The sequence below is a fragment of the Python bivittatus genome, unplaced genomic scaffold, assembly GCF_059951505.1.
Source record: "Python bivittatus isolate LINGU-HERP-01145 unplaced genomic scaffold, Pbiv_v1 ctg000700_np1212, whole genome shotgun sequence".
In the NCBI taxonomy this organism is placed as follows: domain Eukaryota; kingdom Metazoa; phylum Chordata; class Lepidosauria; order Squamata; family Pythonidae; genus Python; species Python bivittatus.
Window position 1 is genome coordinate 54,093,123 of NW_028277098.1, and position 24,517 is coordinate 54,117,639.

At 38.8% G+C, this 24,517-nt stretch overlaps 1 protein-coding gene across 2 annotated transcripts in view; it reads left to right on the forward strand.

Moving 5' to 3' along the window:
• Positions 1-24,517, forward strand: part of SORT1 (sortilin 1) — a 46,007-nt gene that overhangs the window by 12,074 nt on the left and 9,416 nt on the right. The window contains exons 1-15 of one of the 2 annotated variants that reach the window (XM_088153339.1): positions 4,429-4,491; positions 7,173-7,232; positions 9,431-9,504; positions 10,979-11,081; positions 12,415-12,579; positions 13,642-13,715; positions 15,667-15,716; positions 16,929-17,059; positions 18,135-18,279; positions 18,767-18,922; positions 20,683-20,789; positions 21,363-21,465; positions 21,724-21,889; positions 22,568-22,758; positions 24,028-24,217. In XM_088153339.1, coding sequence (XP_088009465.1) covers positions 4,474-4,491; positions 7,173-7,232; positions 9,431-9,504; positions 10,979-11,081; positions 12,415-12,579; positions 13,642-13,715; positions 15,667-15,716; positions 16,929-17,059; positions 18,135-18,279; positions 18,767-18,922; positions 20,683-20,789; positions 21,363-21,465; positions 21,724-21,889; positions 22,568-22,758; positions 24,028-24,217 — 1,733 coding nt within the window. In that variant the 5' untranslated portion in view covers positions 4,429-4,473. Of the gene's footprint in view, positions 1-4,428; positions 4,492-7,172; positions 7,233-9,430; positions 9,505-10,978; positions 11,082-12,414; positions 12,580-13,641; positions 13,716-15,666; positions 15,717-16,928; positions 17,060-18,134; positions 18,280-18,766; positions 18,923-20,682; positions 20,790-21,362; positions 21,466-21,723; positions 21,890-22,567; positions 22,759-24,027; positions 24,218-24,517 lie in introns of those variants that run through there. The other variant, XM_088153338.1, reaches the window with a different exon arrangement.

A 24,517-nucleotide genomic window follows, 5' to 3' on the forward strand; every position in this document is an offset into this window, starting at 1 on the left:
ATTTGTTAGTATGGAAGTTTTGAGGAAAAGGTTGGTCTAGGAATCTTGCAGATTTATTATAATGCTTTGGGCTGTAACCTTTTATCTCACAGTGTACTGCTGAAGTCTTAATATTTTTCTGTTTGGTATGGATGGGATTAAGGTTTTTGAAATATAGCTGGACCATGAGTTTAATTGTGGAAGGTCCATATGTGGGGACTGAAGAAGGCAAGTACATGTTGACCTTGTTTGCATGACATGCTTAACTGGTTTGTAGGGAGTGGGATAAATGTATTTTATGAACAGGAAAACTGGATTAGATTACTCAACCAGTTAATCTTGATGAGGAAGATTTACCTTCAAATAGATACAGTCTTATATGGAGTTGAACCAAGTCATTTTGATCAGCCATGTTTCTAAACAGCTTATCAGAGGGAGTTATCTTATATTTTCTCCCTCCATAATAGAGATCCCATTCCCTGGAAATTAGAACCTCTCTAGGCACTCTGTTCATTGTTATAATTTTCACCCCCACATGGGTGGGGGGAGACAGATTGAACAAGAAGCAAAAGTGAGTATGGCCCCCCTACCTTTCCTGTGGTGGCACCGATCCCAATCATATGTCATATATCTTCTTCGTTCTGGTGAATGAATAATGAAGGGAAGTGGGAAAGGAAGTTCCTTTCTTGAGGACTGGAAAAGTGGCTGATGGATGATTGAGTCATATGCTGCAGGTGCAGGGAGGTAGATCAATGGCTTGGGGTAGGGATCACTGATTCAGTTGTGTTGTGTGAACAAGGCCCCATAGAAAGAAATATGCTAAAAAGAAGGAAAAATAAATTGGTATGATATTAATAAAAGTATGAGTAAGTGGGGAAACTATATGCTGCCTCACAGTAATCTCACATGTGTGGTTAAATAGGTGGCTTACACTTTGTACTATCCCTCCTACATAATTGTGGATGTTGAAACTTACAAATTACAGTTCTCCAGATGATAAATGTGTCTGTGGCAGTGCTATTTAAATGGTTCAGGGGAAACCGAACTGCCTTAAGTCAAGGCCTAGGAAGATTCTGTGATCTTGCTGTTTGTGGTAGATTTCCAGAAAGATTGTAACACTGAACTGCTAATGACCCTATTTTGTGAATTTTATGGCAATTTTGGCAGAATAAAGTGCTAAGCTGTGCTTTTCCTTCTTGCTGAATGCTAAATGAGTTATCAATAGTGAGGAATCTCAAGTAAACAACTTTGGTTTTTGAATGTCTGTTTTGTTGAAGATCTGAATTTTTCCAGCTGTTCTTCTAACATATTATTACTGCTGCATTTCAGCTTGCCAGCCTCTTGTGTATATGTAATCCTTCATATTATTGCTGTAGTAGCAGTGATGCAGGTGCAGTGTTTGCATAGCTATAAGATATAGATATTTGCAGTTTGGTGCTAGTATTTGTGCTGCTAAGTATTGCACGATCAAATTTAATGTTGAGTCTATTATTTTAAGTATTATTGTTTAATTAATCTTTGGTATTCATGTGAAAGAAATGAGCAGTATGATGATGAGGTGATTAAAAACGATTTAATTTCAAGCACATGTGAACCTTTTAAATCAGCTTTGGCTAGATGTTATTGGATCTGCTATGTTTTTGATCTGCTATGCATGTAACTGCATCAATGCATGTATAATCAAATAACACAAATACTGTCCAGGATTAGGGGCAGAGACCAAAGATCTTGTGCATGTTGTACTTAAGTGTAGTGGGGAAATTAGTTCAAGAAAACTTAAGTATAAAGAATAAACATTATTAATGTTCCACATATATTTATGGAAATAAAATATTGGCTAATACATCATCTTTAACTTGAGCAGTGAATTGACAGTATATTCAAACAATTGTTAATACTAGTGACAGAATAAGAGAAGATGGAGATGGAGATGGGAAATTTGGTTTGTTGAATAAGATGGAGGAAAAAAATGGTAGGGTACTGTTTGGAGACCTAGGTGTAATAGGGCATACTGTAGTTTCAGTGACATAACGCTGACCATCTGAGGAGCCGAATGAGCATTCTTGAAAGAATTATCTGGAAAGAGAGAAAGGCAAAAGAAGTCAGAGCAGGTATTTTTATTTGCTTCAGAAGAGAAAGAGAACAAAAATGTTTACTTCTTGAATGCTGATGGAATAATAGAATGTAAATGTTCTAAAGGAGCTTAGAGATAATCTAGTCCAACCCAGTGCACAATTCGACTACTTACAGCATCCCCAGCAGATAGTCAGCTTCTGTTTAAATACTTCTGGAGAAGGAGAATCCACCCACTTCCCAAGACAGTGGTTTCCATTGCTGAACAGCTCTTATAATTAGGAAATTCTATCTGATGTTCAGCTGAACTCTGTTTTCTTGCAATGTAAGCTGATTGTTTCTTGTCTTGTGTTCTAGAACAATGCTGCACAAGTCTACCTTGCCTTCTACGTGAGAACCCTTCAGATACTTCAGAGACTCCCCACAGTCATCTTTTTGCCAGACTAAACAAACCCAACATTTCCAACTGTTCCTCATGGGTTTTTCCTTTTTTTATCTTTATTTTTCAAAGTACATAATGCAAACTATTGACAAAAACTTAAATACACTAAAAAAAAAACCCAATTAAATGAACATCTTGTTTCTCATTCCATGAATATATTTGTCATTATCTTTCCTAAAATGCAGTGCCCAGAATTGGGCACTGTATTTTAGATGTAATCTGAATAATGCAGAAGGTGGGCGGGGGGGAGTGGTTCTGTTGATCGTAACTCCGTCCTTCTGTGGAATGCAGCCTAGGACTGTTTTGAGTTTTTTTGCATATGCATCACATCGTTGGCGCAAAAGGAACTCAGCCATGTTGAAATAATGCAAATACTGTACCTTTGTAATAAAAAGCTAGAGGTTATAGCAAGCAGCAGTTGACCCACAGTTGCTGAGTATTTGCAGCAAACTCTTCATATATTTATGGATGTGGACTTTATAAATGTCATTTAGTACTTTAATGTAGGATACAGTCTACCTACAGAAAATTTATAAGGAAGACATTGAGAAATATGGAAATCTAGAAAATTGTTATCCTTAATTTTGATGAGAGCAATATCCACAATAATTCCATCACAAATGCTTGTGTAGCAACAGAAAAAAATCTTCCTTATTAAAACCAGCTGATATATTAGGAAATGCACACACTGCTAAATATGTACAAAAAGTAGCAGTAAGAGCTATTAAAAACTAACACGATAATTTCAAATGCCTAATACGTGACTTTGTCATGGAATAAGAAGTCTCAAAATTAATAACATAAGGTTGCAATATCTAACAAAAGATTAGAGTGCTCCAAAAATGAAGGCTAATGTGGAAGAAATTGCAAAGATTCAGAGCACAGCTGTTTCTGTTCTGAAGAAAGTAGGAGGAAACAAATGAACTTTCCGACAAAATTCCAGTGTACTACTTGGAGTGCTATATCAAGAATTGACCAGTGCTGATTGAAATTTGTGAATACAATTAGGAAGAGGATACTGTCAAAGTCAAGTTCTAATTGTGATGCTAAAAAGGTACCGTGGACATTGAATAAACAAAGTGCAGTGAAATACCTTTCTGATGTTGTTGACATATAAAAGAGCTGAATGTAACCTTGGAAAAAGGAATAGGTGGTGACAGAGTTAGAACTATAGGCTCTTAAAAATGTACAATAATTGGGAGAAATTCACAAAACTGACTATTCAGTACTTAGTTTTCATATTCAAAGACAAAAAGGTGCTTTGGAGCATTTTCTGAAGAATCCTTTTGCCTTTGGATCCAAAATGTTACACAGGTCTATAGAGAATTCAGATCGGTCCTTAATTCTTGAAGAACAGTTGGCTGACATGAGGGAACCCCAATTTAGATAATTAAATCGAGTCTTCCCGATTAATTAAATCCAGTGTGGGAGACCCAGATTCAAATCTATCCTCAGCTATGGAAACTTTGGTAGGTGACTTTGGTTCTATCAATCTCAGCCCAGTCTACCTCACAGGATTGTTGTGCAATTAAAAAAAAAGTAAGCTTGAGCTCCTGGAAGAAAGGTAGAATTAATGGATTTTTTAAAAGAAATATTATTGAGTAATATGGACAATACAATTCATTGGGTCTTCAGTGGAGCCATGCAGCAGTTTAAGATCTCTACAGTGCTCTATTTCAAATCGCAAATAATAACCCTTGATTTTCTCTTCATTTGTCTGTCTGCCTTGCTCCCGTTTAACTTGTTCTTCCACCATATGTTTTCATCTACTTTTGCTGCTGCTTCTAAATTTTAACTCTACCAGTAAGCTGCTATTTAGCAACAAAGCTAAAGATATATTTGAATCAGATACTGCTTTTTGAATAGTCCAGGAGGAGCATTGGTATTACCGCCTCTGTGCCTTTATAGAAGGAGCTGTCTGTAACACAAATAGTTCTTAGCAACCTCTCTCGCCTTCAGACTGGCTGCTAATTACGGCTATGTTTCCATGGCCAAAGGTAATTTAACCCCATAGTATCAGTTTTCCCTTTTTATATACCTGTATAGCTATAGCAGCATATTTGCTTACTTCTTTCTTAAACTGTTATTCTTAGGAAACACATTGCTAGTTACAATTATAATATGACTATGATTTTCATGTGTGTAGCATTAAAATACGTGGTGTTTGGGGAAGCAGCATCAAAATGAGACTGTGTTTTGCAGCTTTGCTCATGCCATCTCCTTTCCCCTGGGAACCAACAATTGCACCTGGATTCCTGAGGATAAAGTACTTTGTTTGGCTTCATGAGCTGTAATTGTTCTGCCAGTGTTGCATTGTTAGTGTGCTGTTGTTTTCCTTATTTTGGAAGAGTGTATACGTCTGGGAAGCTTTCATCCCAAATATTTGGAGGCTCAGGTTGTGTGCTTCATATTGATTCTTGCACCTGGACTTGGTTGACCTGTAGTCTGTTTTCTGTTTTACAACAATGTCTGAACTGTGAGATTTCTGGGCTCTGGTGCTTATGGAGCTATAAAGGAAGTACTGCAGCCTTTGTAAAAGTATTAGCAGTTTGAAGCTTAACTTGAGGTGACCTTGAAACTTCTAAGGTGGAGCCACCTTTGGCTTTGTGTTTGCACGTGTACTTGTTTTTCTTTCTGAAGTAACATTAACACACACCTTTAGGCAAGCAACAATATGGTTGGCTTGTATCTTTGGAACGTTAACAGTATCGTGCCTTATGCAACACGCAAGATTATTGTGATGACTGTGATCCCACTGAGCAGGTGTTGGCACAGCCTTCAGGGAATATAAAGTAAGAGAAACTTGGACCAGTACTGCATATTACACACAGTTCTCTAATGCCTTATTCTGATTGCGTATTGTGCCGGTATTTAAAGACCAGATGCAAGCTGGAATGCTGGAAAAATGGCCTATTTAATTTATTTTTAGCTTTACAGTTGCTCTCCCCAAATCATTTTTAGCCATCTTAGAAGAGAACGGGAAACTGCGAAGAGACTTTTTCTTTTTTTCTCTTAGGTTTAAAAAAAAGTTTGAGGGATCTGATCTTGTCCGTTTTGTCTGTCTGTCACTGAAGCAGGCTGCCTTGATTTTATAACCAAAAAAAGAAAAAAAACCCATTGAGCGAAGAATCACACTACTTGCATCAAGTTGGAGAGAGCTGTTGAGAGTAACACTAGTAATTGTGTTAAGTGGTACTTTATGAATAAATGTTAATTCTGGGGAATTGATTGATCTCAGTAATCCTTTCCCAGTTCAGGGTAATTCTGAATTATCTATGGAGTAAGCTAGACTTTGCACCAAGAATATTTAACTAATTCTGCAAAATAAAACAGAAGGAAGTTTGAGAGGAAATAATATTCTACTCTAAAGCAACTATTGCTTTTGTAACTGGTTACCCCCTGGGTACAGCTAGCTGAAGTGCTGGCTACCAACAGGGTGAAGTGCCAGAAGGTTATTTTAGCTTTTAAATAAACAGAAAGGCTTATCTAAGAGACACTATGATATTTAACTTGCTCAGACTTCACTTGTAGAAAAGATATGCTTATCAATGGAGTGTCATGCTACAAGAAGGTTATTTGAGGTTGTACATCAACAGAGGCTTATGTAAGACCCTATGATATTTGACTCTAGTCAGACTTCATTTGCAGGAAGGATACATTGATAATGCCTTAAGAGATGATAATACCAAGCCAGCTCATAGGTGAAGGTGAACAGGGTTGATTCTGGTGAGTGCTTGGAAGTGGGACTGCCTAGGAATTCCAGAACTGTTGGCTAGACTTGAAAGTCAGAAAAACGTCCTGGAAGAAGGCAGTGGTAAACTCCTTCAGTAAAGTTGCCCAGAAAACCGTGGATGGCCGTCACTAAGAATCAAACGCTCTCAATGGCATCTTCATCTTTATATTAATAAAAGAGAATTGATGACCACACTAGATACATTTCTGACACAGAAAGAAAAAAGTAAGGGAAATGCTGCAAATACAAAGTTTGTAGCTTTTTTGGCCGCTAGGAGATGAATCATTATGGTACATAAATAACTGAAATTATCAGAAAGTGGTGGATTTGCCAAATTCTGGCAGTCTTATGTGTAAGACTCTAACATAAACTCTGCACAGCCACAAGACCAGTGGTGATTTTTGCCTGCTTTGCAATTTCCTCTTACATTTTCATTGTAGAAGTGGTAACTCAGTGTTCTGCTGTGGACCTCCTTCATGTAGCTTGACAGACTTCGGAAGTTCTGATAAAAGTAAATTTACATGAAATGTCTCCCAATTTTCTTACTTCTGTTAGTCAACAAAAATCTAGTAATAGTCCAAGATGAAAAAGGAGACAAAGATGAATTTATTATAATATTAAGTGGCAAACACCTTTAAGGATCTAAAATAACTTAATTTATACTTTTCTCTTAAGTATGATGCAGTCCCTCCTTCAAACCTGCATAGGGAGTGAAATCCAAGCTAAAGCATCTAGAGGGTCAACTCCTTAAGGTTATATGATCTGTTCTCTTATGTACCTTATTAGGAAATTATAACTATTAAATTTAACAGGAAATATGATTGTGAGGAATATGGTATCGAGAAACAAGTTTCTAACTCTCTTGGAAGAAAGGGAAGGGATATTTGCTGGATGACATCAGCTACAGGAGCAGGGACTAAAATGTCTTTATAATTTTCTTTACAGCGTGTCTTCAATGACCTCAGTGGCTCAGTGTCCCTTTCCTGGATTGGAGATAGCACTGGAGTAAGTAATAAAATTGATTGAACAGTTTCTTAAGTATTTAGAAGGAGCAAAACTATAATATATGAAATAATTCCATACAGTGACTGGTTTAGTGCTTTCAAATAATGATGCTTTTGCCTTAATCTTCCCACATAAAAAAGAATTATTTTTGTCTGGTGGGTGATAAGGAGTGATTCTCTCCAGCTGCAAGCCATTCTGGTTCTTCTTTTAAATATTGCCATCTTACTCATGAGCAAAGAAGAAGCCATGTAGGTGTTTTGTTTTGTAAATGGGGTGACTCACAGGTTTGGTAACTAGCATCTATCTGCACATTCATGGTTGAGGTAATAATTGCTTCAGTGATGAAGCCTTCTTGCAGAGGAGAAAATACCACATACTTCTTCATCTCCTGCACAGAGCTGCTGTTTGTTCATTTTGCTCTGAAAGTGAATGCTGCAATTCAAGGGGATTTTTTTTAGCTATACAATTTTGAGTCAATTCTAGACACAATTGTCAGTTGTACAATTTAGGGGTGACAATAGCAGGAGCAGTCACATACATTTCCAGCTGGCTTTATCAAGAGTTGGGTTTAATTAAGCATATGGGGTGAAGAAATACGTAGAATCATATGTGTTTCTCCACTTCTTCCTTTAAAACCAGGGACAAAAGGCAACACTTAGGAGGTGCCCAGTAGCAGCTGATGTAGTTCTGCTAGCTTCCTTTTCTCTCTTTCAAAGATAATGAAATCTTAATCCAGTTATTTCTGTCTACTTATCATCCTCCTTTATTTAAACTGATGATAATATCAGTAACTAAGCCAACTTTCATCTCAAAAAAAGGTGAGTCAGACCTGAATAATATTTATATGAGAATTCCAGGAAATACCAAACCTTTCAGCTGGAAAAGTTCCCCCCTCTCCCACCAATGATTATGGAAGAATACAGTAGCAAATCACCTCTGTGCCAGGTAAAAAATATGGTCATGTCCATGTAGTCACTAGGAGCTGAAATCAGTCCATTGGAGTCGGGTGGCTAATAAATTTAAATAAATAAATACTAACCTGATGGAGTCTTTCCCTTTGCTCTCAATAAATCCTGCCTAATGCTTGTTGGTAGCCTTGGTGTACCTAATTTCACCTGCATGTCTTCAGGTTGCTATTCTCTAGTATGGATTACAGTATTTAAAATATGGTTGATTTGTTCAGGAATTTCACTGATGCTCAGCGTAAGAGGACAGACTGACCCATTTCTGGTATGTCTGAAAAGCAGACACTGCCAATTCATGATGAGTTAAGATTGGAATATGTATTTTGGGGAGGAGGGGACAAAATACCAAGTTCTAAACATATTTATTAATGTCCTTGCCTTATCAGTATGCAAACCAGGTATTTAAACAGTTTCAAGAATCAAAAGGCAATCTTGGGCATTCCAGAATAAAGATGCACAATTTAAAAAAAGACTGCAATGCAAATCTTTTATACTTAGCAAAGGGAATGGCATATACAGTATTAGCTCTGATTCATAACTCTCAAAGCTATACAAATGCCTTTTTTAAAGTAAAAATCTACTGCAGTTTAAGTTCCTCTTTTGATTAGAGACATGTATTTCTAGTGAATAACTAGAAATAAGACAAAGGCAAAATAAAGTAGGTTTCTATTTTGATATCTTACACTGGATAGCTTAATATATCGTGGTACAGTTTGGAGTCTAATAATAGCTGTATTTGATACTACTCTGTAAAATTCTATCTAGAGATTAGCTTAGGAGTCATTGTTATGAGGGGTTAAATAAATTATCCTTCCTTCAGCAAAGAAAAGGAGAAATAGGGTGACATTTCAGGATAGGAGCTTAAGCATTAGATAACTGTAATAACAAGTAGAGTTCTTTTTTTTTTTTCCAAAAGATTATCTAACGTTATAGAAAATTGTAAAATTTGTCATTTTTGGAATGAACATAAAATGACTTCTAGTGAATTATTCAGCTGGCTGTGTAAATTCTGTTTTGTTGATCCATCTTTTGGATAGTCATATCCATATGCTGAAATGTGCATGAGACTGGTTCAACCTGACAAACCAATTGTTAGTAGGAACGCTTTGTTCCTTTTGCCATGTACCATCTATTATAGTAATTGTACTTTATTAAAATAGTTAAATAACATTAAGTCAGTGTTGTTTTCTTGGACTATCTGAGCTAAGTAACTTTACCTCTTTCTGTTTCCAGGTTATTCTTGTGTTGACCACTTTTCAGCTTCCTCTAGTGATCATGAGTTTTGGGCAGTCTAAATTGTACCGAAGGTAAGGAATGGTAGTTGTATATATCTCTCTGTAAATAAACGTTTATTATATTTCTCTTTTTTCTTTTAAGTCAGTGCTTAAAAGAAAGCTTCTGTGCCCAGTTGCTAGAACAGCCTTCCCTGGTTCCATCTATCATATGTTGGGTAACCTGTTTCTTTCAAAAGCTGTTTTCCTGTAAATGTGTACATTTTTCCGTGCTTAACTTCTAAACAATGGCAACACACGCCTGTTTTTGTTGAAATAGGAACACATTGACCCAGGATATTTTATCTTAATAGATAATCAAAGGTAATCTGTCTCCTTCCTCTGCCTGTTGGAAATCCTACAGGAGCAAGCTCCCTTTTGACTACCAGTGTAGGTAACAGAACTTTGAGATAAGGTGAAGACCTCACCTGCCTAGTAACATTCCATATACTTCAAACTAAGATTACAATCATGCACTCTTTTCCCAGGTAGAAGCAAGAAATATTGGCTAGACTTTTTCCTCCATTATTTCCTTTGGTGTGGCTGACTGTTCCTGCTTTTCCCTTTCTCAATTGTTATGTAAAACAAGTTACACCAGAGAGGTGAAGCCTAAAGAGGCAGTCCCTTTAAAAATGAGTTGCTCCTGCAAAGGGTAGGCATACAGTGGTGGTTTGGTCCCAGTTCAAGATTCCAACAGGCAGAAGAGTGATAAGTGGTTATAAGTTAATTAAATTCACTGTGGAATCAGGAAAAGAAAGAACTGGGAAAGAAACAGTGCTCTAGAGTGCTCAATTTCAGCAACTTTAAGAGGTGTGGACTTCAACTTCCAGGATTCACCAGCCAATGCTGGGAATTAGTCCACACCTCTTTAAGTTGCTGAGATTGAGAAGCACTGCTCTAGAACAAGCCTAATGTTATAGCTAATGTGTAGATGCCATTTGCAGCAGTTGTGAAAATCCCTTCTTTGACAGAGTCACCAATGCTGAAAATACTATCTTTCAGATGTCAGGCTAAGTCCATCTTGTTCCTGTAGAGGTTTAGTATCACATGCCTTTTATGGTAACTGGTCCCTACTTTAAGAATTGGTACAGATTAATGGATTCTTAATTTGTAGCATACATTTATATTTTAATTGACTACTTCATTTGTTTTAATTTTTAATCATGTTAACTATTTTGATGATTATTTGAAAGGGAAGAGAGGAATTCTTAAACATAGCACCTATTATGTATGATAAAGTATAGTAGCTATATCTATGTGCAGGATGATTTTCACTGTAATGCTGTTTTCTTTGGATATTTGTGCACATGTATAAACCTATTATTGTGCACATGTTTCAACACTGAACTAAATCATACCATGCAAAAACTCTGTGATTTCTACATTGTAACTTTTACATTTTTCAGTTCTTTTTTGGACATCTTTTTATTGCTTCAGTAAGACAAGGGATGACTTCAGCTGTTTGGGGAATTTTTATCCTTACTATGGCTTTTTTTTCCTTTTATCTTAGTGAAGATTATGGGAAAACTTTCACAGACATTACAGATCTCATTAACAACACTTTCATCAGAACAGAGTTTGGAATGGCTATTGGGCCTGAGAATTCAGGGAAGGTAGGAAAAATCAGCCCTTTTTCATAAGGTTTCAATACAATTTGGGCTGTTTGTTAGCCCTATTCTTTGTGATAAAAATGGAAATCTTGAGTTGAAGGGTCTAAAATGACTGCATTTTAATAATTTAGCTCAATATCAGAGAATAGATTCAAGAACTTACTTGAGCTATTAACATGGCTGGAATCTAGATGGATTTAAGTTTGTTACCAGTTTTCCAGTGGCTGCTACTTGTCAAGACATGCTAGACCAGTGGTGCAAAAGACTGACCCAGGGGCCATCTCTGGCCCATGACCATGTACTGAACCTACTGGGTAGGGCCAAAAGTTTTGACTCTTTCTTGCATTTTAAGAGGTTGAGGGGAGGTTTGAGCAAACTGTTCCTTAAGCTTTTCAGATTTCCTAATCTCCCAGAAATGATCACTTTCCACTTGTGGACTATGTTCCTTGATATGCTGTTCAAAGTCTGGTGCAGCCCTTGACTTGATGCAAATTGTGCAGCTCGGATGTCAGCTGTTGGGACAACATGTTTGAGATACCTACTTTCCATATATGACATAAATTTCTCCCAGAAAATTTTCATTCTCACTTACCTATGTAATTATTCTATTTTCTTGTGGCTTGCAGTATAAAGATTGGACATAACATCCTACAAATTCATTTGTAAATTAAGCCATTGACTGTTTATTCAAGATTATCTAGTCTTTGATTCATTTAATTGTTGTGGTATCTTTGTAATCTTTTGCAGCCTTGCAGCCTTACTTGTTAGAGCAGGCTAGTATCATCTGATTCTTCTTTCCCCTTCTGCTGCACATTGTATTAAATAAGCTGCATAGGGGAGATAGTTAAGGGTATGGTTGTGGTTTCTCTAGCTTCTACTGAATTTTAAATGACTGCCATTAGTTTGCTTCCAGAACAAAATAAATGTTTACACTCCCAACACAGTTTCATCCTGCGTTATTGAGGCTGTCCATGGATAATACAGCTAAGAGTTTTCTTTCCATGACATTTCTATCAGCAGGATAAGCAGAAATAGTTACATTCTTTAGAGATTTCCTTAATGGTTTTCATAAAATCCATTTGTGGCATAGAAAAGTAGTGCCTTTTGTCATTTTTCACAAAAGCAATGAACACAGTGCCTTGCATTAGCTTAGAATTTCTATTGCTATTTCTGCTTAGTTTTGTTTTCTTTCAGGAACTTATTTTGTCCTTTTAAAAACTATTTTAAATATGTAGTCAGACTTTCTAGTTTGAACACATAATAAACTGGCAGTGTGGATGAACTCCTATGTGGAATTTTGGAGATAACTCTCATCTTTACTTTTCCATCCTTCAAGGTGATACTGACTGGGGATCAATCTGGCCCCTTCCATACTGGAAGAATCTTCCGATCATCTGATTTTGCAAAGAATTTTGTACTGACGGATCTCCCTTTCCATCCTTTAAGTCAAATAATTTATCACCCTCAGAATTCTGATTTGTTGTTGACTCTCAGTACTGAGGTAAGATTTGAGGAATGGGGATGGAGGTTTCTTCATTGGTGTGCTAATTGAAACTGTGATATTGATCTCTAAAATGAAGTCTGTTTTGGGGGGGGGATGATTTTTAATGACCAGTTATAGTCATGATTTCTATCTAGAAAAATATACATTTTCTAGATTTACAGATGATTATACAGGTAGTCCTTGACCTGTTCAGGTCTGTTTGAAGTTACGGTGGTGCTGAACAAATGATGTCTCAGCACCCTTGTGGTCATGCGATTACGATCTGGGCGCTTGGCAACTGGTTCGCACTTACAACCAGTTGCAGCACCCTGCAATCATGTGATCGTCATTTGCAAACTTATCTGTCAGCTTCCCCCGAAAGTCAGTGGGAAAGCCGGCAGGGAAGGTCACAAGTCGCTGGGGTGAGTCTCCCCCACCTGTGCATGCTCCCCAGCCCTCTGCATTTGTGCTGTGCTGGCCACTCACACACCCTCATGCACCTTCCCCAACTCCCCCTTATGCACCCTCCCTGATCCTCCCTTGCACTCTCCCTGACCCTGGCCTCTCATGCACCCTCCCCAACACATGCCACACCTCTCAAGCACCCTCTTCCACTCTCACATGCCCTCCCTGACCCACACTGTGCCTCTTGCACACACCCCTCATGCACCCTCCCCAACCCACACCTCTTGTGCACCCCTTCACACCCTCATGTACCCGACCCGCGCCTCTTGCACAGCCCCTCACAACCTTGCCACCCTTCCCAACCTGCACCTCTCATGCACCCCCTCGCACCTTCGCTCACCCTCCCCAACTGCACTGCATCTCTTGCACACCCACTCGCAACCTCACATATCCTCCCTTAAGTGTTTCTTTTTTCTGCTTCCTCTTAGTCTTCATTTACTTCACTGAGTGTTTTGCATCATAGATTTTTAATACTTGTGCAGATTAGGTTACAGTCTAATCTGTAGACTGTAAACATAACAATGTACAACTTTAATATAGACTTTTTGTTTTTTTAAGTGCCCAGCACTTGAGAATGATGAATCAATAATAAGCAACCCTTTCTAAATGTTCCAGGGCAGCTTGTGGATATCAAAGACATTTGGTGAGAAATGGAAAGAAATCCACAAAGACGTTTGCCTAGCCAAATGGTGAGTTTCTTAATAAATGCTATCCAGGGAGAACGAGTAGTTGAATATATATTAAAGTAGCTCAAATGTATATTAAAGGTTTTAATGTATATTAAAGTTGTTTAAGTGTATATTAAAGGGGCTGTACCTGCTAGTTTGTAAAAACATGAAGAAAGCTCTTGGGAAAATGTTTAATGCTGTTTTCTCAGTCACAAGGCATTTAAAGGCTTTATTTAGGATCACAACTGTAGCGTATGCTGTTTCAGAAAAATAACTATCTCCTGTATGTATTGGTATTTTTCATTATTTCAACATTTGTGTACATAGCAAGAACTGTATAAAAAGAGCCAACTTTGTAACTGTTAAATTCAAATGTATTGTTTTTGGTAATTTTCATCTTGAACATTCCAGGGTAATTTAGGGAGTAAGTATAATAACTTGGGAGATGACCACAGGCCAGCATAGAAGTCCCAGATTTGGAACTAACATTTCCAAATAAAAGTATATCATATAAATGAGAAAAATGGTTGCATAAGACCTTGGAAAGCTACTGCCTATTAGCATAGTAATAAACCAATGGTCTAGTTCATATAGAAGTGAACTCCTTGTTACAGTGTGACTGTTATTTTCACTGAATGCTGAACATTGTCAGTAAGCCTTATTCATGGATTTCATACAATCCCAATGGCTCTTCTGCCACTTGATGCATTTTTAACTTTAAGAAATCTTGGCTTGGCTTACTAACCAGATACAGTTTGTGACAACTCATCTCTGCAAACATGAATTTGCCCAAACAGATGTCCTCCAGATATGTTGAACTTCATCTCCCATAATTCCCCAACCAATTGATTGAAAATTAAGAGAACTGAAATGTCCATATTTTTCAAACTACAGCATTCCTGAAATTGAAATCCAAAACAACTGGAAAGCTTACGCTATATTAAGACTAAGACAATACTTTCACACATTTCTGCTTTGATTTTGATTTAGTGTTTTCTGTGTACCTAGCTACACAAAGTGTTATTACCCAGCCCAATGTGATAACAGAATCTGGTTAATTGTACAGTGGTACCTCGAACGCCTCTGTTAATGAACTTTTCGGGTTACAACCAGCTCTGGCCGCAAAAATTTACCTCGGTTTGCGAACTCTGCCTCGGGTTACGAACCGGATCCGCGGCCATTTTCCCTCCCGTGACACGGTCCGCGGCCATTTTTCCGCCCCTGACACGTGGTCTGCGGCCATTTTCCGCCCCTGACACATGGTCGTAGGGAGGGGGACTCTCCCGCCAAGCAATAGCCGCCTCCCTGTCCTCCACGCCAGAACGGATTAACGGTAATTACATTGAACACATGGTCCACGGCCATTTTTCCACCCCTGACACATGGTCCGCAGCCATTTTTTCGCCCCTGACACATGGTCCGTGGTTGTAACTTTTCGGGTTACAACCAGCTCTGGCCGCAAAAATTTACCTCGGTTTGCGAACTCTGCCTCGGGTTACGAACCGGATCCGCGGCCATTTTCCCTCCCGTGACACGGTCCGCGGCCATTTTTCCGCCCCGACACATGGTCTGCGGCCATTTTTCCACCCCTGACACGTGGTCCGCGGCCATTTTTCCGCCCCTGACACGTGGTCTGCGGCCATTTTCCGCCCCTGACATGTGGTCGTAGGGAGGGGGACTCTCCCGCCAAGCAATAGCCGCCTCCCTGTCCTCCACGCCAGAACGGATTAACGGTAATTACATTGAACCTTATGGGGAAATTTCCTTCGGGTTGCAACCAATTCGGGGTGTGACCAGAGTCACGGAACGAATTAAGTTCGTAAACCAAAGTACCACTGTAGTTTATTTAATGAACCATAGTGAAGCCATAATTTATCATGATGTATGAATTCATCACACAGAATTGAAGTCCCAGTTTTTTATTTAGTGCACTTCTGCTATTACACTAAAGGGCATTTTCTCTTGACCTTAGGGGTTCTGGTGGAACCATCTTCTTTACTACCTACCTGAATGGCTCTTGTAGTAAGTAATGCTCATTATAATAAACAAAGCTGCTTCACTTTAGAGCTTTTTCTGCAGATTTGATGGATTATTCTCTTTGAGTCCACAGCCTCAAGAAGTCTTAACCATCTGCAGTTATTTTAAGTGGGAAAATCATATTCTAGCTAATTCTATGTATTTGTTTATCAACATTTGGAATCTTCCCTGTGATCCACCCATAAAAAATTGTAGTTATAAAATTCCATTGTCTTGCTTTTTAGAGTTTTTAATTTAAAAAAGCCTCACTAAACATAGTGGGAAGTGTCAAAACATTAGCTGGTTTGCAAGTGCTTAGAAGTTGCGGTAGTTCTGTTTTTTTCCCCCTCTTTCACTCCTTTGTTAATTTTTTCTGCTGCTTGATGCATTTCTAATTTACAGAACTTTGGCCTAGTAAATAGGTATTTACTGTCTTTAAATGACATGAAATTAACTTTTGATTATGATGTTGAAAGAAGTTCTAGAGGGTGCAGAAGAGGGATTAGGAACTACATATGACCCTGGGGCTTCAGATTGCCCCTTTTCCAAACTATTTATGAGTAACTCCTAAAGTTGCTACAGTGGTTATCATTTTTTCAGTTGAGAAATTTTAGGTGTTGGAGCACAATAAATATGAGGATGAGAACAATTATAAATATGACCTCACATATTGAAAAAAAACCCATCATTGTTTCACTGAAACCATAATCAAGACAGCAATAATGAATTGTTCCTATTTTCCAATGACATATAGCATGAGATGAAGCTTCTGAGAGTGGAAATTCAAATAGTTAATTCTTACTGAACTACAAAATGTGGAATTGAACCTGTTCATGAATGATAATGAACAGTAGAAGAATCTTTCTTTACAGCCAGATATAAAACATCTTATGTGAACACAGAATTGGAAAACCTGTCTATAGCATAACCTGTAAATATGAATCAACTGCATTGCTGATGTAAAGAGGGCTTCAAGTATTGAAGCACCTGTGGTACTCTGTTTTTGAGGTAGTTTGGCTTTCCATCCTGATGTTTATGTGGATGTCTGCAAAATGGAAGCCTATGTATATAAATTCTTTCTTCAGTTGCCCATGTTCAGTATGTGCAGACTGGGGACCTGCACAAGGTTGGGATGAAGTTAGCTGTTAGTATGTCATGGAGGGGGATTATCTCTCTCTAAATGGAGCAGTCTTAATTTATATACTTCTTTTTTTCAAGAAACTGATCTCGGATTACTAGAGTTAAAAAAAACTAAAGACTTTGGGAAGACCTTCAAGACCATAGGAAACAACATCTATTCCTTTGGCCTGGGTGGTCGTTTTCTCTTTGCATCTGTGATGACCCAAAAGGTAGGAAAAATGTTCTTGGGCTTCTTTTGTATTTCTGTAGACTTGGTGCTCTTAGTTCACATCAGGATCTTTTTTCTTTTCTCTAATGCAACGTCCCTAAACTGTGAGCCATTGAGTTATTGCAAGAAGTCCACAAAAATATGGTGAACAACAAAACAGAACAAAACAAAGAAACTATTCACAGCTCTTCCACTGGTTCAGATGGTGATGGAAATACTTCACCAGCTAATGTGAGATGGGAGGGAGAGAAATACTGAGCTGGCCTAGGAGAGAGATTGGAGAAATAGCACCAGCTGATTTGGACTGGTTCTTTTCCTGGCCTGCACCAATATTTCTGTTCCTCCCAAGATGTACAACATCATATCCATGACTTTTCCCACTACTGCCTGAGTATCATGCCTGGCTGTGATCCATGGAAGCTGTCAAATGTTCTCACCTTAGAACCAGTATCATGGTTCTTTATTGTCTGTACCCTGCTCTCCCTCATAGAGCTAACCAGGTGCATACCAGATCTCCCTACCAAGTATCTCATCTGCTGCAGGTCCTTCTATATATTCCTCCTTCCATACATTTTGGCACCCTTCAGCCTCAACCTCCAAGGCCCCACCAATGGCTACTCCCAGCCCCTTTCAGATTCAGGAAGCATAGGCTATGCTACAGAAATGGAGAAGACACTCTCAGGTGCACAAGTATTATTTCCATCAGCCATAATTCCAGCATCCCCAGCCGCTGAAGGCTCCTTTGTCCACCTAGTGGCCACCACCAAGCACACACTGGTGCTTACTTGTCTGAACTGACCAGCCCTGAGGCCCAACTAAGCCCCAGGAGGCTTTAGCTTCAGTTTGCCCGCCCCACCTCTGGTTGCTATATTTTCCAAAAGGCAAGACTACTCTGGTATATAAGTTCTTTTAAAGTTTGTCATTGTTTAATAAACACCAACTGTTTTTTAAATTATGTTATAAAATCAGTATATCATCATAAACATGTTCTAGTTGTTTCATATTATGAATAGCTTCCTCAAAAATGAATGTGGATGTTTCTAGAGAAAAAAAAAGTACGTTTTTGCTTTATCTAGACTAATACAAGGAGAATCCATGTGTCACTAGATGAAGGTGAAACATGGAACATGGCGCAACTTCCTTCAGTTGGACAAGAACAATTTTACTCTATTTTGGCAGCGAATGATGACATGGTGTTCATGCATGTAGATGAACCTGGAGGTGAGAGAGGGAATACAAGATGGGTGATGTATGCTTCAGTGTATCCAAATCTTGTTTGAGAATGGTTACAGAATTACATTTTAGAAGAACAGTGGTTCTTTAAATAGTTACCATTATATAGGCACAAAGATTTTACCCAAGACAAAAATGTTTGAACTGCTTATTTAGTAAATGGATTTCCAGCAAATTTACAAATTGTTTTGAGAATCTGTTCTCAGTGTCAGTATAGTGTATGTAAACATGTGGGCTTCCTGACAACTTTCTTTCCCATGCTAGTTTAAATAAACACATTGTATGAGCATGTTTTTATTTAGGTAGACTTCATATGGTTTTTCATTCAGTAATAAGTTTTAGGCTATCCTGGAATACAGATTGTCTGCATGAGCTTTCTAGTAACCTACAGTTTGATGGTAGATCATGATACAGGTTACAACCGTCTTCTGTAAAACTTTGATTCTCACCTTTCAATTTGCTGTTTCCTTTCCAGATACAGGATATGGAACAATTTACACCTCTGATGATCAAGGCATCATATACTCCAAGTCTCTGGAAAGGCATCTCTATACTACCACTGGGGGAGAGACAGACTTCACCAATATAACCTCCTTACGAGGCACCTATATTACTAGTGTGCTTTCAGAGGGTGGGTTTTCACTTTCAAATTTCTTTAATAGTCACTGAAAGATTATAGAATTGCTGAACTCTGCTAAGAAAATGGTTAAAATATTTGGAGACAATTTCATTTAGAATGAAAGAAATACTCCTATTACCTTCATAATACACGCGCGCGCGCACACACACATTTATTTATTTATTTATTTACTTATCTATCTATCAATCAATCAATCAATCATATTTATATAGGCGCCCATCTCACCCAAGGTGACTCTGGGCAATGTAAACAATCAAAATAATAAATACATAAAAACAATTACACATTAAAAAACTGTAAAAACACACAAAATAGGAGGGGATAACATTAATAAGGGAGCCATTGTAAAATCTCCCCAGTCCCCTGGGAGCCCCAGGCCTGATCACATAGCCAGGTCTTGAGGGACTTGCAGAATGTTAAGAGGGATGGAGCTAATCTCACTTCTGGGGGGAGAAGATTCCACAAGGCGGCTGCCACAACAGAGAAGGCCCGCCTCCTGGGACCCGCCAAATATAATTCTCTAGCAGATGGGATCCGCAGCATGCCTTCTCTGCCAGATCTGATGGGACGGGCAGATGTAATTGGGGATGGGTGGTACTTCAGGTAACCCAGCCCCATGCCATGGAAGGCTTTAAAGGTCAAAACCAGCACCTTGAATTGGACCTGGAAGCAAACTGGCAACCAGTGCAGCTCGCGGAGCAGAGGTGTAACATGTACCGTCCTAGGGGCACACATAGCTGCCCGTGCTGCAGCATTTTGCACCAGCTGAAGCTTCTGGATACTCTTCAAGGGCAGCTCCATATCTAGAAGATGTTCTTGTGAAGCACTGATCCTAGTTCTCCTTTTATAAAACTCTTAGGCACAATTAATTAGCTCTTTGGCTGTAATTGTTTATGTCATATTGACTAGAACTATTTGGTTTTGGCTCAAAGTCGAATCTCTTTACATTACTTGTGTAAAGTAAGAAGATAAAATTAACATGTGCCAAACTGTTGTAAAGCTAGAAATTTCTGTAGATGGTGATCAAAAGTTTTATTCAGACTAGGAATGTCAAGCTGCAGTGTGAGGCTGGCAAATTCTGTATGTCAGTAATGATATTTTATTCAAACCAGAAAGATGACGCTTCTGCGTAGGAAGTTCTGTTTGAAACCTTGAGGTCAAATTACATATATTGGCGAAATTGCTCCTAAGCATAGGGATGATTATTCTGTTGTAAGTAATATAGCTAGGACAAGCTGTGCTCCCGACTTGTGTCCTTCCCCATTTGCTGAGAAATGAATGATTCGGTGCTGATTTAGCTCAGTGTGTATAAAGTGTCTTTTCATGCAACATAACCAGTCCCTGAGAAGTGCCCTGGTCTAGAATCTTCAGTCTGTTGCCGGTATAAACTAGTAAAAAGAAACTGCTGAAGGAAGGTCATTCTTCGTTGCAAAAAAATACTGGGTGGTTTGCTTGTTGGTTGGTTTCCTTATCTACTTATTTTCCTGAATAAATCTCAGATGTTGTTTCCTGCTTTAGTTTAATTAAAGTGCAATCTGTCTTTAAAAAATTAAACATGGATAGTTGCTAGAGAAAAAGCTTTTTAGTAATATTTGCAAAAGTTCATGGTTCTTAAGTGCTTGGGATGGTGCCTGTTGCATAACCTGGAAACAAAACAAAAAACACCAAAGTTTAGATTTTCTGAGGATGCTGTATGGATTATAATGTATTGTACAGAGTCATGGATTTATTCTTTTTCTTCCTTCAATCAGATAATTCCATTCAGTCTGTGATTACCTTTGATCAAGGAGGGGAGTGGGTACACTTGAGGAAACCAGAAAATGCTAAGTGTGACTCAACAGCCAAAAATAAAGAAAAGGTTTGTTTTTTTATGTATTAACAAAAATGAGGTGTTATTTAATAAATGTTGACAAGCAAAAGATGTAGGTCTGAACTAACTATTACTGACACCAAGGCATCATGCTAAGATGTTACATGTACAGAATTGATTTTAAGCAGTCTTTGGAATTGCTCAGTGGGAAGTTGGACTTGTGTAGTTGTATTAGTTCATATGCAAGACAGGTTAATGCCTAGATTTGCAATACAAATAGAAGTGAAAAATGTTATTAGGAATATTTTGCAAGGAAAGTAGAATGCTGAAAAAGTGTTTACTGAGTTTAGTTTAATTTAGCCAAAAGGAGAGGATAGGAAACTGTTGATCCTATAAAATTAGAAAGTTGCTTGAACCATACAGGTTCTGAATGAATTGCCTCACTTTTGAGTTTCTGATGCTTAAATTAAGTCTGCCTTGGCTTTACATTAGTAGAGATTTTCCACATTGGCAAATGCACTGAGACAAGTAATTGTGCTAGCTCTATGTTTAATGAAATCAGATCCATGATGCACTTGCATTTTGTCCCTCATTCTTGTTTGGATTGTCTTATATTTACAGTGCAACCTTCACATTCATGCATCCTATAGCATCTCCCAGAAGCTGAATGTACCTATGGCACCTCTGACTGAACCAAATGCTGTTGGAATTATTATTGCTCATGGTAATGAATTAATCTTATGCACACATAATATGTAATGAAATAATGTGCAAGAGCAGAGACTTTTCTTGTGATCCTTCACCTGACTTGTATAATCTTCAGATCCAACTTAGGTTGGCTTTTTCTCCCTGCTTGATTAGGAGAGACACACTGTAAAAGGATGCGAGAGACTGTGGGCTTGACAAAGAAATACATGTGGTAGATATTCATAAGAAAACTGTGGTGTAATTACTATCTGTGGTGTTGTGCTTTATGTTGCAGGAAGTGTTGGAGATGCTATCTCAATAACAAACCCAGATGTTTACATTTCGGATGATGGTGGCTACACCTGGACACGGACGCTTGAAGGTCCCCATCACTATGCAATCTTGGACTCAGGGGGCATCATTGTGGCTGTTGAACAAACTCATTTTGTCAGCATGATTAAGTATGCAAGAGTTTTGCTAATATTCATTTAGTGGGAGGACATAAGAAGTTCATTGTTTGCTTCTCAGCCCCCACATCACTAGTTACAGCAGTTCAAAGAAATTGTTTTCCTAGTATAATGTCAAATTAGATTGCTCTGAGACTAGAACATGTGAAATACATGAAAAAAGAGAAGAGCTAGCCTTAGATAAAAAAGATTGTAACATAATTTGTAATCTTATTTCAGAAATAAGCTCTCCAGAACAAGGGGTTCAGTTTGAAGTTAATAAACCTGGAATTATATCCAAAAAAAAAGCCTAGGAAAAAGGGTATAAAGAAGAAAAGAAGTGGCAGTCATGGTTGGTGTACACTAAGTCACCAGTGAGCATATAGTTTCTCTTGTAAGATATGAGTTCTTGAGGAAAAAAGGAAGATTATTTTTTGAGAGGAAATCTATTGTTCCACCATCTCCTTCCCCTCCCACCCCCCAAAAGAAAGAGGTGAGGAGAAGGTGAATGTGTGTATTTGCTTGGGTGTTGTTGTTTTTTTTCCTGAATATTTCCACATTTTTTGGCCTGAGCCATCAATCAGGCCAATCAATATCTCTTATTAGGGATAGTTGCCAAATTAGCCATCTGATTAGTTTAAATAAACCGCAGCCATGGTTTGAAACCAAATTTCTAATCATTATTTATTTTAGGTTCTCAACAGATGAAGGACAGTGTTGGCACAACTATGCTTTCAGTGAAAAACCTATCTTTTTTACTGGTTTGGCATCAGAACCAGGAGCAAAATCAATGAACGTTAGCATCTGGGGATTTCGAGAGAGCCTCTTATCTCGCCAGTGGATCTCGTATACCATTGACTTCCACGATCTCCTCAACAGGGACTGTGAGTGATCTTACTACTAATAGAAGTATCAGCAGCCACACACCATTATGGCTTTGTGAATCAGAGGAGTAACTCAACTGGAACATCTTGTATAGGCTGTTGATGTGATTCAGCACCTTTTAAAATTAGAATACAGGTAGTACTCGCTTACCAACCACTCATTCAGCAATTGTTCGAAGTTGCAACAGCACTGAATGAGTGGTACTTATGACCAGTCCTCAAAATTCCAGCCTTCCCAGCACCCCCGCAGTCATGTGATTGCGATTTGGGCATTTGGCAAGCAGCTTGCATAAGATGGTTGCAGCATCCCGCAGTCATGTGATTGCCATTTGCAACCTTCCCTGCCAGCTTCACAGTGCCTAGAAAGCCAACAGGAAAGGACTCAAGTCACTCTGGTATGTCCCTCCCAGCCTTCTTGCGCAATGTGCCACTCCCTCCTTTTCCCAGCCTCCCTGCACTTGTGCCACACCTCCTTCCCTCAGCTGCTGTCCTGCAGCATCCCCTCCCCCACTCATGCGGGGCCCGTGCTGGGCCTCCCCCACTCCCCTCAGCACCCCCATGCCCTTTCCCTGGGACTCCTGCCACTTCCCACTTAATGACCTGCACATCTTAAGGTTATGATGGCAACCGGGGCTGCCTGGATTGCTGTCACTAAGCTATGTGGTCACATGACATTGTGCTTTACGACTGCAACGTTCAGCGATGGCAATCCCGGTCCCATTTGCCATCATAGCCCAAGGACTGCCTGTAACTCCATTTTCAAATTAGCTCTTGGCATATTTGCAACTATGTCTGTAATTCCAGCTGCAGTTCACCAAACACTGTTATTTTCAGAGGTGGGCAAGATCATTTCAAAATGCATATTGAATTAACTCTGAAAATCTGAATTTTTCAGAAAACAATTGAAGAATTTGGGCAACTTTAGGCACAGATAAATAGTCCAGCTATCTCTAGACTATTCCTATTTATCTTATGCCACAAAACACATTTCCTCCATTTTCCTTCTCTTAAATTGACTGGAGAGGGGAGCAAGGATTTCTCCCCTTACTCCTTTTTGTTGATTAGCATGCGTTGCAAATGCAGGGCCCACGAGATGTCGTTTTGCCAAGACTCTTTCAGCTGGAAAAACTATATCACAATTCCCTTAGACTCCAGCAATGCCTCACTTTAAAACTTTGTGAAGAATTCAAAATTGTCAGGAACACCACTTATTACTCTTTTGAGTTTCTTTTGGCAGTTTTAGAAATCTGACCATTATTCCTTCCTCAGGTGAAGAGAAGGACTATACGAAGTGGTTGGCTCATTCCAGCAATCCTGGCAACCCCACTGATGGATGCATACTGGGCTACAAGGAGGAGTACCGACGCCTTCGCAAATCCTCTGTCTGTAAAAATGGCCGGGACTACATTGTGACCAAGCAGCCGTCTGTCTGTATTTGCACATTAGATGACTTTCTTTGGTATGCTAAAAATCAGGAGGAATCTGTCCTTTAACCACTAGAGCTCGCCCTTAGGCAGCGATAATGGCAGAGCATCTGCCTCAGGGCCTGTCCTTGTGCCCTGTGGTTGAACTCTGCCATTGACACTGTGTTGCTTTCTTTGCTATTCCTCCCCCCTCTTCTGGGGTTGCACCCTGTTTTTCTTCCCCATCTGTTCTGCTCCATTGGATCACCAGAATTCTCTGTCAGTTTTCTTACGGCCATCTTCAAGTCTCTTCTGCCTTCTCAGGCTGTGACAACAGAATCCAGCTCCATTGCCAT